Raw genomic sequence first — 13,853 nt, 5'->3', positions numbered from 1 at the left:
AGACATGTTTTGAAAGGCCAATCTTGAATTAGTACTTCTATCAGATGAAACATATCATTATTCTACGTCACCTTTTGGCACTTTGTGTTTTTCACTTAAAATATAGAACTATAAAATATTTTAATACCAATTGAACTACAACGAATGGTCTTAGACAATCACTTCTGTATTATACATACAATACGTACAGATATTATTATTACAGTAAATTAGACCGTCTAAATGATTCGGTAATTATCTTGAAATCATGTGTTTGCATTTCATTTAGCATGGCCCTAATAGTGAAGTTCACAGTAATAGTACAGCATGTAAGCGCACTTGAAACTAGGTATCCGCATGGTTCTAAAATACCTTGACAAATATGCATATTTCATTTTTAAAACAGCCAATCGCTATCACGTACGACAAGTAAGAACTATGGAGCATTTGTAACATTTTCTGCTTTTATTCATCTCTCCATACCTTTGCCAAGCCGTCTTTGATAATTCTAAGCAGAACAGCAGCGGCAACTTTGGAATTTGAACCAGCTATACCCCCAGTCTTAGTGTTTAATCAAATAACATACTACATTTATTCAAATAAAACATAAAAATAAGAAAAAGTTGAAAACTAAAGATGTCGGCTAACAGAAATGCTCAAGTATTCAAAAGACTTGTAACAAAAAGTAAATTGGAAACATACCAAATATAATAACATAAACATGTTCAAAACGTGCGAATAATATGGCTTAAACGTAAGTATGAGTCATAGAACCTTCCACTTGTATGATGTTAAATGCTACATCGGCTTTCATAAAAAAACTTTACTAAAAATTGCTACGTTGTAAAAGCGGAACCACTGAGATGGGCCCATTGAGTAAAAGAAGTTGCGCATCACATGTCAGATAACCACATGAGTCTCATTCATTACCACACGTGGTGACTGAGACACAAGCTGATATAAATATACCCTAAACCAACAAGCAACAACAGCGACAAAACTGTCACAATATTCGCCCATCACATTAAATTACTTTTAATTTATAAAATACTCTACTTATTGCGCACACTAGTAATTCTTTCTCATTTTCGACTGATTCTAAGGCCATAACTTCAGAGCAACAAAGACTATCCCCTGGGAATTGACCTTATCGACCATAAACATTCGGACTTAATTTTGTGGACATAATGTATTTAGAGTACTTTGTCATTTTTTGCAATTTCAAGTAATGACTGGGAGTATTCGGCCGGTTATCGAAAGTGTCAGATATTTTATGCCCATAATGATAATGATCAAGAATAATGAAAAATGGATAAGAACTACTCAAGTTAGAAAGCGGACACTATCAATTTTCTCTGTTTTAGAAATTCAAGGGGCGTAACTCAACAGCCTCTGGGGATAATCCAGATTGTTAATCGAATCGAACTGATCGAGACAGTATGTCCACATGTATTGTGACTCAATTTAGTAATTTCAAGTTGTTCAATGGTAATAACTCCAGAATCTCTCGCACAATCTGGCTCGTTATTGAACTTGACCGAGATATTATACTATAAACTGTGACCCCGTTCGGTGAACAAATATAAGAACTGCTCAAGTTAGAGAGCGGACACTCTTTATTTTAACAAATTTAGGTAATTAAAGGGTCTTTACCAAGGAGCCTCTGAGACAATCTAGCTGGTCATCGAACTTGACCGGAATAAGCTATTAAGCCTTTTAACATTGCTTGGTGAGTATTGGATAAGATCTGTTCAAGTTACAGAGCGGAAACCTTTGGGAACACCACCCGTCTACCGCAGGCGGCCACATAATGCGTCCCGTTTCACGGGTGTTTAAAAATTGCAAAGTCCAAAATGGCGGGTCCTTTGTCAAAAACAGCAAATTAGAGTTATGTAACCTGTTCGTTGCGTATTAGATAATGAAAATTGTCTGAAGCTTCAATGCATTCTCACGGTTAATTACTAAAATTCCAGTAAATGAACAAAAGCCTAACCAGTAGGGATGTGGACGCCGACGAAGTGCTCTTAAGTTTCTTCGAATAAGCCAACTACAATGCCTATAAATTTCTATTATAAGCTTGATTTTGACGCCATAGCTTCTAAAATTCAATATCTTATTGTGGTGAATGTATGCCTATAAATTTCTATTATAAGCTTGATTTTGACGCCATAGCTTCTAAAATTTATATATCTTATTGTGGTGAATGTATGCCATGAATTCCCAGTCCAATACTGCCACTTTATATTTCCCGCAGTAGTCTATATCTGCATGTAGTTCTCGTGTGGCTATCAGTGTGTAACATTATCGCATTCGCATTAACCGTTAATAAAATAGGCTATAGTATTTATTTTTAACCATCTGTATTCAAAAAATTACTTGAAGTGTTAAAGACCCACCACGACCTAGTGACCTACTTTTCCTCCCACATGAACTTGGTGCAAATAATTCTGGTAATACTGGTATAATACAGCTTTTCTACAAGATGACAAGAGGACAATTTAGGCCCTGTTTTCACAAATTCATCTGCAAACTTATTTAGTCATTCTCTTCTCAGTATAGTTTTATAAACATCTTACACTGTGGAAACAAAGTGTGGTCTAAACTCACCTTAATACATATAGTAGCGTGCACACTACTACATTAAACACATTGTCTTAGCCTTATATATGTCACTGTCAATTTGTAACTAGATACTTGTTATTTCTCATTTTCTCCATGCAAAAAATGTATGATTGCCATCATGGAAATACAGAAAAATACAGGTATTTTGTGGTGCGTCTTTAAGGTAACTTGACAAACAGCCACTACTGACCTTGACATTTTATAAGGAAAAGATACAAGTATATATAACTCTCAAAATATTCTAAGTATTTAAAATTGAACCTCAAGCAAGAGCTGTCACTGTTAGTGACAAACGAAGTGTGCCAAATAATGCTACAGTTGTCTGCGCAAAATATGCCAGAATAGTTTAGGTATGAATCATTTTGTGACCAGATAAAAAAAAGTTCTCCAAAGGTAACCTTGACCTTGGAGTTATGGGTCTGGTTCTTGAGCATGACACACCAACTCATTATAGGGAACAATTGTGACAAATAATTTTAACATCCCTTGATCGATGGCAGAGTTATTGACCGGACAAGAAACGTACAATGTTAACCTTTGACTTCTAAGTGTGACCTTGACCTTGAAGCTAGGGGTATGACACGTCATCTCAATATAGGGAACGTGTATGCCAAGTAATTTTAAAATCTCTCCATCGATGGAAGAGTTATGGAACAGACATGTTAATCTTTTACCTCTAAATACGACCTTGACCTTAGAGTTAGGGGTCTGGTTGTTGTGCATGACATGTTTTCTTGTTATAGGGAATATTCATGCCAAGTTATTTCGAAATCCCTTGATGAATGGCAGAGTTACGAACCGGACATGAAACATACCCTATTAACCTTTGACTTGACTTCTAATTGTGACCTTGATCTTGGAGCTAGGGGTCTGGGTCTTGCGCGTGACACATTGTCTCATTATGGTAAACATTTATTTCAAGTTTTTTCAAAATCCCTTTATGGATGACAGAGTTATATACCGGACACGAAAAAGATCCTATTAACCTTTGACTTCTAAGTATGACCTGGACCTTGGAGCTAGGGATCTAGGTCTTGCGCATGACATATTTTCTGATTATGATTAACATTTATGCCAAGGTATTTCAAAATCCCTTCATGGATGGCAGAGTTATGGACCGGACACAAAAACAGACCCTGTTAACATTTGACCTCTAAGTGTGACCTTAACCTTGAAGCTAGGGGTCTGGGTCTTGCACATGACACGTCGTCTTATTATGATAAACATTTATGCTAAGTAATTTCAAAATCCCTTGATGAATGGCAAAGTTACGAACCGGACACGTAACAGACCCTATTAACGTTTGACTTCTAAGTGTGACCTTAACCTTCGAGCTCGGGGTCTGGGTCTTACGCATAAAACGTCGTCTCATTAAGGTAAATATTTATTCCAAGCTATTTCAAAATCCCTTCATGGATGGCAGAGTTACAGCCCGGACAAGAATTTACAAAGTTACGGTCGGACGGACGGACGGACAGTGCGATTTTAATATGCCCACCTTCGGGGGCATAAAAATCAAAGAACTTACTGTAGTGTAAATAAAAAGTTATTTGCTGAAACATCGTTTAAAGATGTAAGGGAATTATTAATAAATAATTAAAAATCTAAAATTATCAAATGTTTTTGTTAAAATTCACGAAATAGATATATGCTTAATAACTTAATAATAACATAATATATTAAGCCGCTTTAGCTCTAGTGGGTTTAATTTGTGCGCTAGTCAGTAGTGTACATGCTTTGCACGGAATGACACGGATCAGAGGGGTAGGTAGACTAGCTGTACTCATTTTAATAACCCGGCGCTGAGTTAACATACTGTAGGGATTCTAAAGTGGTAGTATATTCATGGCATGGTGAAGGTATTAAAACAATATTGGTGAATTACGGAGTTTTGGGGATGTTTGGGAATAGTGCCGAACGTACCGTCGGACACTTCGCAAACAATAGTTCCGCGAGGATGACCATCGGAATGGGACTTGGACTTTTAAGCGTATACAACCATTTGCAATTATCTGAAAAGCTTGTCAAGCATTGTTACAACATTGACCACAATCAGACTGGCTTTTGACTTGTTTCAGTTTATGAGTAAGCGGTACCAATTATCTTTGAGAATATGGAATTGTATAACATATTTATTGAAAGTCAAGCTCATAGTTTGCATAGCTTGGTTCAAAACAAACTTAAAATCAAGATATTTTTCTTCAATACACTGCGGATGACCAAGATCAGACATAACAGTTAACCGTCGAACTGGTGCTGTTTGAATGCTTTCCAGAATACTAGCCATGAATAAAACGAAAAACACTAGGAAACCAATAAACGCACACTCAAATATGTGAAACACAACATGTCCAAGTTCAGATCTGAAAAATACCTGAAGGTCTTTATGTCGCGTTGCTTTCCATGAAGATATCATAATCCCTTTAACTGAGTGAATTGAGCAGATGCAGTAGATAAACCACAAGCCGTGTTGTTTAACCACGCTTAGAACATATGACGCGATAATCGTACAGATAAACAACTCTATGACTGCCAGAACAATTCTAAAACTAAACCCTTTACAGTTTGTGATAGGATTCAAAATACACTGTGCAACATGCCTCTGAAGTCCGTCACCCTCGTCGAATAAATTGTCGAAAGAATGCTCGGTTGTTCTCTGCGATTTTCCGTCCTCTGGTACTCTGTTTGTAGCTAGCACATTGTTAGTAGAATCACTCTCAGGTTTTATCTTACCTGTATTTTGCTCGGGACTTCCGGAGCAAGTATCAAGAAATGACGGAGTGTCTACAAAAGCAACAACTGTCAAATTTAGTGGAAATGTAGAAGCATCAAATGGTTCCTCCTTTAAATCAACTGGTGCTCTACACAAAGGGCATTTAAATGTGACAGCTGATTTCTTTTTCTTGCCCTTCTTCTTGCTCACATCATTGATGTAGCTCGATAGACAATCTTGGCAGAATGTATGTTGACATGGTAGCACTCGTGGTATATGAAAAATCTCCATACAGATAGAACAACTCAAAATGTTTACAACGTCCACCATACCTCACAATCTGTAGCAAAGATATTTAATTTTAAAAGCGCTTTTTATAGTAGATTTCTTAATAACAGATGTGCTTTCAAATGTAAAAAACAAAGACAAATATCAAACAGGGAATGCCACGTACCAAAACCGCAGCCTCCCCAAAGATTTCCTTCCTGTTCCAGAAACCATTGTGCATACTGACTTTAAAAGAGAAAGTTGGCTCGTCCGATGTGTGTATCGTTTTAACATATCAAGAAAGTATATAAATCCTATTTACTTGTACATGTATTTTAAGAAAGATTTTATTTTCAGTTTCTTAATAGATAAATCAAAACTAAACACAGTTCTTAAGACTTCAAGAAGATAAATGTCACTTGACTACAAAATGCCAAAGGTCACTTGACAACAAAACGACATAGGTCACTTGACTTCACAAAGATAAAGGTCACTTGACTTCAAAAAGATAAAGGTCACTGGACTTCAAAAACGTAAAAGTCACTTCACTACAAAAAGACAAAGGCCACTTGACTACATAGAGAATAACAGGTTAGTTAGATGGTTACCCATAGCTGTAAATGTTGATTGTTAAGACGTTTTATACCCCTGAGTGATTTAGTTATAAAGTTTTATCATCAGTGTTGGTTTTACATGATAATATCTTACAGTTTTCCAAAAATGTACAGGTTAATATTCTGTCTAAGTACATGTTACTGATGCAAATCTTTTTATCATTATGATATTGACGGATATTGTTTGTCAACAAAATCAAATAGTCGAGTTTTCACTTTACCTGTAAACGAATTCCTACAACTAAATATGATTGAGAAAAACAATGATATCTACTTTATCGTTAAGATAAAATATAAATGATGTTTACCTCAGTATTGGCCACCACTGTAATTGTAATAAAGCTACGAAAATTCTTTGTTTACAATGTACGTAGGTCGCCATACGTGTCGGTTTACAACACATTTTATCTAATAGCTACATGTACATGTACTTCCTTTCAAATACACCGATATTATTTGCACGCTTTAGTAAAATTGTGTGTGTGTTATTTCACGAATCAAAAATATTTACGAAAAGAGTGCATATTTCTAAATGTAGTTAACCTTAAAAGGTCAAAACACACACTGAAGCGCAATGTTCCTCTAAGGCCTGATGTCTATATCAGTGAAGACAGGTACATGCTGACCAAAGTTTTCAAATTCCAGCTAAAAATGAAATACTAGTAACAAATCAATAATTCAGATGTTATAGCCTTTCACTCCAATAAAACACATTGGTCTTGGTATTTAGGTATGTCATTTGATCCGTTATCTTTTGTAAAGGTAGCAAGAAGAAGGGCAAAAAAAAACCACACACTGAAGCGCAATATTCCTCTAAGGCCTGATATCTATATCAGTGAAGACAGGTACATGCTGACCAAAGTTTTCAAATTCCAGCTAAAAATGAAATACTAGTAACAAATCAATAATTCAGATGTTATAGCCTTTCACTCCAATAAAACACATTGGTCTTGGTATTTAGGTATGTCATTTGATCCGTTATCTTTTGTAAAGGTAGCAAGAAGAAGGGCAAAAAAAAAAACACACACTGAAGCGCAATATTCCTCTAAGGCCTGATATCTGTATCAGTGGAGACAGGTACATGCTGACCAAAGTTTTCAAATTCCAGCTAAAAATGAAATACTAGTAACAAATCAATAATTCAGATGTTATAGCCTTTCACTCCAATAAAACACATTGGTCTTGGTATTTAGGTATGTCATTTGATCCGTTATCTTTTGTAAAGGTAGCAAGAAGAAGGGCAAAAAAAAACCACACACTGAAGCGCAATATTCCTCTAAGGCCTGATATCTATATCAGTGGAAACAGGTACATGCTGACCAAAGTTTTCAAATTCCAGCTAAAAATGAAATACTAGTAACAAATCATAATTCAGATGTTATAGCCTTTCACTCCAATAAAACACATTGGTCTTGGTATTTAGGTATGTCATTTGATCCGTTATCTTTTGTAAAGGTAGCAAGAAGAAGGGCAAAAAAAAAACACACACTGAAGCGCAATATTCCTCTAAGGCCTGATATCTATATCAGTGGAGACAGGTACATGCTGACCAAAGTTTTCAAATTCCAGCTAAAAATGAAATACTAGTAACAAATCAATAATTCAGATGTTATAGCCTTTCACTCCAATAAAACACATTGGTCTTGGTATTTAGGTATGTCATTTGATCCGTTATCTTTTGTAAAGGTAGCAAGAAGAAGGGCAAAAAAAAACCACACACTGAAGCGCAATATTCCTCTAAGGCCTGATATCTATATCAGTGGAGACAGGTACATGCTGACCAAAGTTTTCAAATTCCAGCTAAAAATGAAATACTAGTAACAAATCAATAATTCAGATGTTATAGCCTTTCACTCCAATAAAACACATTGGTCTTGGTATTTAGGTATGTCATTTGATCCGTTATCTTTTGTAAAGGTAGTAAAAATATTATGCGTTCGGTTAACCTGTGTATCAAATTGCAGTACTGTATTTTGATAAGCAGGCTGCGTTTGATGGCCGACTTCCGAATCATATTTCTATTTCAGTGGTTTATTTTCATGGAAACGTGATACCAAATTCATCAAATCACCTATCGATGATGATTCGACTAAAAGTGCATTGTAGAACAATAATTTCAACAAGTTTATTTATCGATTTTGCATTGATTTATTAAAGATCTTGAACTTAAAGGAAGTAAAAACGATTGCAGTAGTCACTGCATATATTTGAAATTATAACATGAGAATCACAATGTATTTAAATGATCAAAACATTTTAGCGATTCACCGAAACACGAATCGGAATCCGGTTTTTATTTAAGCTGAATCAAATGAACCCCAGACCATCATCACCATCATCATCACCATTATTATTATTAATTATTCACTGAAAATGATCAATTTCTTTTAATTCCTTTCGTCACATCTTAGTGGTCGTTTGGCACCAACTACTGTGCTAATTGCTTTCAAATTAACTAGTATCACATTAATAATATCGCTGATCAGCAGCTGCGCGGTGGGATAAAATAAAATAGGGGCTACAGATCTACAGAATTTGTTTCGGGAGATAAATGCTTGTATGTGATAAAGGTGTCCAGAAGGTTAACATGCTTAGATATTTTTGCAGCTTCCTTACTTACTGCAGAATTCAGAGAGTCTAAGAATTCTGAAATTACAATACTTTGGAAAACGAACTTAATTTTCAATGATAATAAATCCTTAAATGTTGTTTATAAAATGACTAGTATTTGAAATGAAGTATAGACAATACTGTATTTGGCTATTTTGTACATGCATATTCTGCATGATAAACGAGTTTGTAAAATCGCTACAGAACGAATGCGTATGTAGGCATCAATATTGTCAAGTTCAAAAACTTAATTGTTAATTGTGATTATTTTAATAGCCAAAGAAATATAAATGGAACTGCATTGTTGCAATTGAAATTAATGTACACAACCTGTTTATTATTTTGTAAACGGAAATGAAAACACAAATTTAAATCATAATGATATATTGTGTTTTTCTTAAATAGCTTTATGAAAACAGCGATTTTGTTTTGCTTTTTTATCTCTACAAAAAGGTATATTAATGACAAAGGTTATACCAGTGAAAGTGACTCCTACTTTATATATAAAATCTTTCAAACCATTGTAAAATACTTATATCATAAACGTGCAACCACTGTTCAAAAAGGATATAAAATCAAATTATTTCATTTCATCAAATTCACAACAAGATATCTAATAACAAGTCTCCAGAAATTTCGTTTTCAGTATCCTAGTCAAGGCCATGCCAATATAAGGCTAAATTGCATTTATAACACACCGACGTTTAGAAAGATAGTAAAACATCGTGTTATAGCTCAACCTGAGCCTATTGGTATTTTCTGCCATAGATAATCTAAGTTACGAGTTTACACATAAAATCTCAGATAATCATGACGAAGACGCTCACATAATGGTGTATACAATAAGTCTAGATATGAAAAGCATAGTTGAGCTAAACTTTCATGAATGAATTTGTACTTTAGATCTCAGAAAGCACCAGTAAGTTATTGGTACATTATTGATGAATGGCAGGGATTTCGATCTAGAAAACACAGGGTAAGGAACAAAAAATACTGTAAAATCTGGTAAATAAGCGTATACGCTTATAATTATTTTAGTGACACTTTTATGCGCCTGTTTTTGATATTCGCTTATACTTAAGCCAAAACTATGCGCTTATTTTTGATGCGCTTATAGACAAGCCATGCGCGCCTATTTTTGATATATCAGGAATATTGAAAGTGCTTACCCTGGTTGAAAAAAAACGAAAATAAAACATAGCCATGGACGTGCGCAGTGAACTACTTCCTATAGGCCCACCGTATTTACCCATAATGAAAGCATAATGAACTTCATAATTTGCAAAATATGGTCAATCTCTCGGACCATTCAATAACTGTTTAACACTAAGATTGTAGCATTTTATCCATACTCTTTTCAAACATTTACAAAAGAATGACAAACTTGTTATGACAATGCAAACAACTTTTCTGGTATTCAAACTTTCACTTTAATTTACTGAAAAACGTTTTCTATTCGAAAAGCATGATTATTGTAAACAATTATCGTTTATCAGACAAAAGACGTTATAATCTTTTAACACCTATCGGCTATTTGACAGGTAAGAAAACTTGTCACCTGTATTTATGATAAACAATTATCACGGTATAATACCATTAATTACGTCTTTTTTTCTGCATCTGTTGTTTGTTTACCAGTAATCGGACATGCGCCTACTTACGACACAAAATTATGGTAAGGGCATGACATGCGCTTATTGTCCCATACGGAATAACAGTAAGGCCGTATGTATTTACTTTTGATATGCGCTTATATTCGAATATGCGCTTATTTACCTGATTCTACAGTATTGTAAACAAGGAGTATGTAGTAGCACAACTTAAAACATTTGCTTTGAAAAACAAATTTATTTCAACAAAGAACGAACAACACATAACCCACAGAAACAGTTAAAGGGAAAAAAAAGAAAAGTCGGATCAATAAGTTAAGAGCAGGTAATGAGTAGAATAGTGATAAAGTAATGTCAGGTGCGGTTTGAAAGCCTTACTGAAAAGCCACTGGAGTCATTTGATACATTTTACTGAAGATTGCAAGTAACCTCCTTGGATGTATGTTTCTTTCGGCCACCACTCTCTAACAATTATCATTGACGTACTTGACTAAAATTGTTAGGCTTGTTTGAAAAATGGAAATTACTAGAAATAAATATCGATATTATAACTACACATACTGCTCGGAGTCTCCTTTCATCCAAGCAGCATGATAAATTTATTAACAAAACATTTTGCAGAGATATGATTTAATTCTAACTTGAACTGGTTATGTAATAAAACGTACACTGAGATAATAAAAAATAAAAAAAAGTGAAAACATTCTGAAAAAGAAACAATAACAAAAAAACCACTTTAAAAACAAAACAGTGAAAACAGACAACTCTGCAACGAAATATACAAATGCATATAACATTCATGAATTAAGTATTAACCCATTTGTGAGGCCCCAGGCCCCTGAATACTAGATCGAAATAAAGTGATTCTGCAAAACGGGATATCGAAATAAAACCTTTTGTCGAGTCTGTCTATCACCTCGAAATCGGATAATTAGGTTGACGAAAAGAAGGGATAAATAACTAAACATATGGCGCAAATGAGTAAGCATCCAACTAGGGTTAAAACACATAGCACTACATGTAAAATAAAACAGGATAAAGTAACCTTCGAATTTTAAATTCGTAGCATTACTTAGTGCGGAATATATTTTCAAATTTCCTGCCTTAGTGCGTGTTTGTCAATGTAATTGATATATAATTTATTTTCCAAACTAAACTTTGCCATTTTTAATTTCTATTTTCAATCACGCATGGAGTAAGATAATTTAAAAGAAAATCGTAAAACATTGCTGTAAAAAACATAAACTTAAAAAGACAAACTATATTCTAAGGATAAAAAAGAAACAGGTACAACCCTTCAAAACACACATAGAGAAATATAATCTCCATGAATTATTTAATTAATTGCCAATTTATACTAGCATTTGTAATTGAATTCATATTACTATCTTTCAAACTGATATATGTTATGAACGACGCTGACGTCCCTTTTGTTTTCTGAGCCGCCGTCTCTTGGTGCCAACTGACCGATAGGGCAGATTTATCAGAACTGCAGCGTATAGAAATAACCCGTAGCCAATTAGAACAATAAGTAAACAGAGTAAAGCGCGTTCGGTTTCAGTTGTTGAGTAAATAGAATTCCGTTTGTCACTCGTTTCAAAGTTAGTTTGATGGGATTCAAACACTGAAAGCAGAAGAAAACACAAGGCTATTACGAAATGAATTAAATAGCCTGGTTGCCTAAAAAGCGGATATTCTGGGTAAGTCACAATATTGCTGCCCGTTTGCCTTGTCACCTGTTTTTCTGTCAAATCTAAAGTTGCGTTGTGCGGTTGCTGTGAGCAGCTGGAAGTGTTATTTTCTGTTGTACTTTGGTCTATTATGTTTTGATTAGTAAATATTTTTTCTTCGTCACTGTGAATTACTTCTATCGTCTGTGTTTCCTTGTTTATGGAATCGTTCAACCTTGCTTCAAGAGTCTGTATTCTTTTATTCTGTACGCTAGTTTCATCGCGATTTGCTTGTATTGCTTTATTTGTAGTTTTACATCGTTTCACCTGCGTTCCAATTGTACGAGTCCTTTTTTCTTCCTTTCTATTTACCGTTTGTGTTTGTTTTTCAGACATGTCCTTGGTCATACTGAATGGTTTATAGATATCTCCTCTGCGATACTCCAACAAAGTGCTAAGAAGGTAGTTTGTTGGAAATGAATTTTCAACGTCGTTTTTGCTTTCTAACATAACTTCATGTCTACACAAAGGACATTGAAACGATTGTAATTTTCCAATAACACATTCTCTTTTCTTTTGAATAAAGGATACAAGGCAGTTCTTGCAGAAACTGTGTTGGCAAGGTAACATTTTGGGGTTTTCAAAAATGTCCATACATATGGAACATATAAAAACATCTTCATCCACGGCTGCCATTTGTATTTTTTCTTTAGAGTGTTGCCTGCATGGAATGTCTAAAATTTGAAACAATTAAATGAAACAATTGCAGCTTTGAATTTATAATTTAGGTATGTAATGAATGGGCGTGTTCAAGTTGTGTTGAAGACAAAGGTTATAGGAGAACGAATTTGACCAATTTATTTCGCATATACACATTTAATCAAACCGCAATTAGAATAGGTCTAACATGTTTGTTTACTCTTGAAGTCACATCGTTTTAATTGCTTTTATTTGTATTGATCTTTTGTTTAGCTAGATATTACAAACCTATAGCATATTATCTCCCTTTATGTGATAGAAAGACTACAAACAACTACGTAATTTAGATTTCATTATATACTTTAGATCAACGTTTCGGTTATGGACGTTTATCAAGTCACATGCACGATATATTTAAATTACATATTTTGCATATTCTTCAGCTTAACAATATATTGACTTTTAAATTATTACTTTAAATTGAATCACGGAGGTGACATTTACAAAAACAAAAACAATATTAGTATCGGCCCGGAAGTGGGACTTTGCAAATGGAACAAACATATTTGAAGAGACATAATTCTTACCTTGTTAACAAAACCCTTTAGACCATCGACAAAAGTCATAAATATATTTGTACATGTTTGTAAACGTGAACGGTAAACAAGTGCTTAAGATAACAAAATAAAATTACTGCACATGCGCTCAATACAATCGTTGTAACTGAAATATCTGCCGTATAGTATAAATGTTGGATATGGCTTCTTTATCAAACCTTACGATTAAAAAGTAATGGTCAATTTTTAAAGATAAATTGAGTATATCGTTTTAAACAGATTGAGCTAATACCAAACTGAACATCATCCGAAATGAGTAGTAATACCAGTCAATATATAAAGAGATTTAACATGAGGAAAAATGCAATTATTGTCAAACGTGATAAAAAATATACTTGTACAACCTAATATAACATTGTATATGACATTGTATGATGAATTAGCAGATGGGTTTAGTTTAGATCCATCCCACGAATGATGATATTAGCAACTGATATAGTTTGATGTAGAAA

The 13,853-nt window shown here is 34.2% G+C and overlaps 2 protein-coding genes across 2 annotated transcripts; both read right to left on the bottom strand.

The window, feature by feature from the left end:
• Positions 1-66: 66 nt before the first annotated feature.
• On the bottom strand, positions 67-6,899 carry LOC128555345 (uncharacterized). Its single transcript, XM_053537538.1, has 2 exons — positions 6,504-6,899; positions 67-5,654 (listed from the first exon to the last, which is right to left on the bottom strand). Exon 2 carries the CDS (start codon positions 5,642-5,644, stop codon positions 4,676-4,678), a length of 969 nt encoding a protein of 322 aa, XP_053393513.1. The 5' UTR covers positions 5,645-5,654; positions 6,504-6,899; the 3' UTR covers positions 67-4,675.
• Positions 6,900-11,567: 4,668 nt separating this feature from the next.
• Positions 11,568-13,537, bottom strand: LOC128548745 (E3 ubiquitin-protein ligase rnf168-like). The gene is made up of 2 exons (XM_053524149.1): positions 13,372-13,537; positions 11,568-12,819 (listed from the first exon to the last, which is right to left on the bottom strand). Exon 2 carries the CDS (start codon positions 12,779-12,781, stop codon positions 11,822-11,824), a length of 960 nt encoding a protein of 319 aa, XP_053380124.1. The 5' UTR covers positions 12,782-12,819; positions 13,372-13,537; the 3' UTR covers positions 11,568-11,821.
• Between the last annotated feature and the right edge of the window lie 316 nt (positions 13,538-13,853).

The sequence above is a fragment of the Mercenaria mercenaria genome, chromosome 2, assembly GCF_021730395.1.
Source record: "Mercenaria mercenaria strain notata chromosome 2, MADL_Memer_1, whole genome shotgun sequence".
NCBI lineage: Eukaryota > Metazoa > Mollusca > Bivalvia > Venerida > Veneridae > Mercenaria > Mercenaria mercenaria.
This window is presented reverse-complemented; position numbering and strand designations above follow the sequence as displayed.

Coding starts and splice junctions, on each gene's coding strand:
- LOC128555345 (XM_053537538.1), bottom strand. CDS start 5,644: ATGGTGGACGTTGTAAACATTTTGAGTTGTTCTATCTGTATGGAGATT.
- LOC128548745 (XM_053524149.1), bottom strand. CDS start 12,781: ATGGCAGCCGTGGATGAAGATGTTTTTATATGTTCCATATGTATGGAC.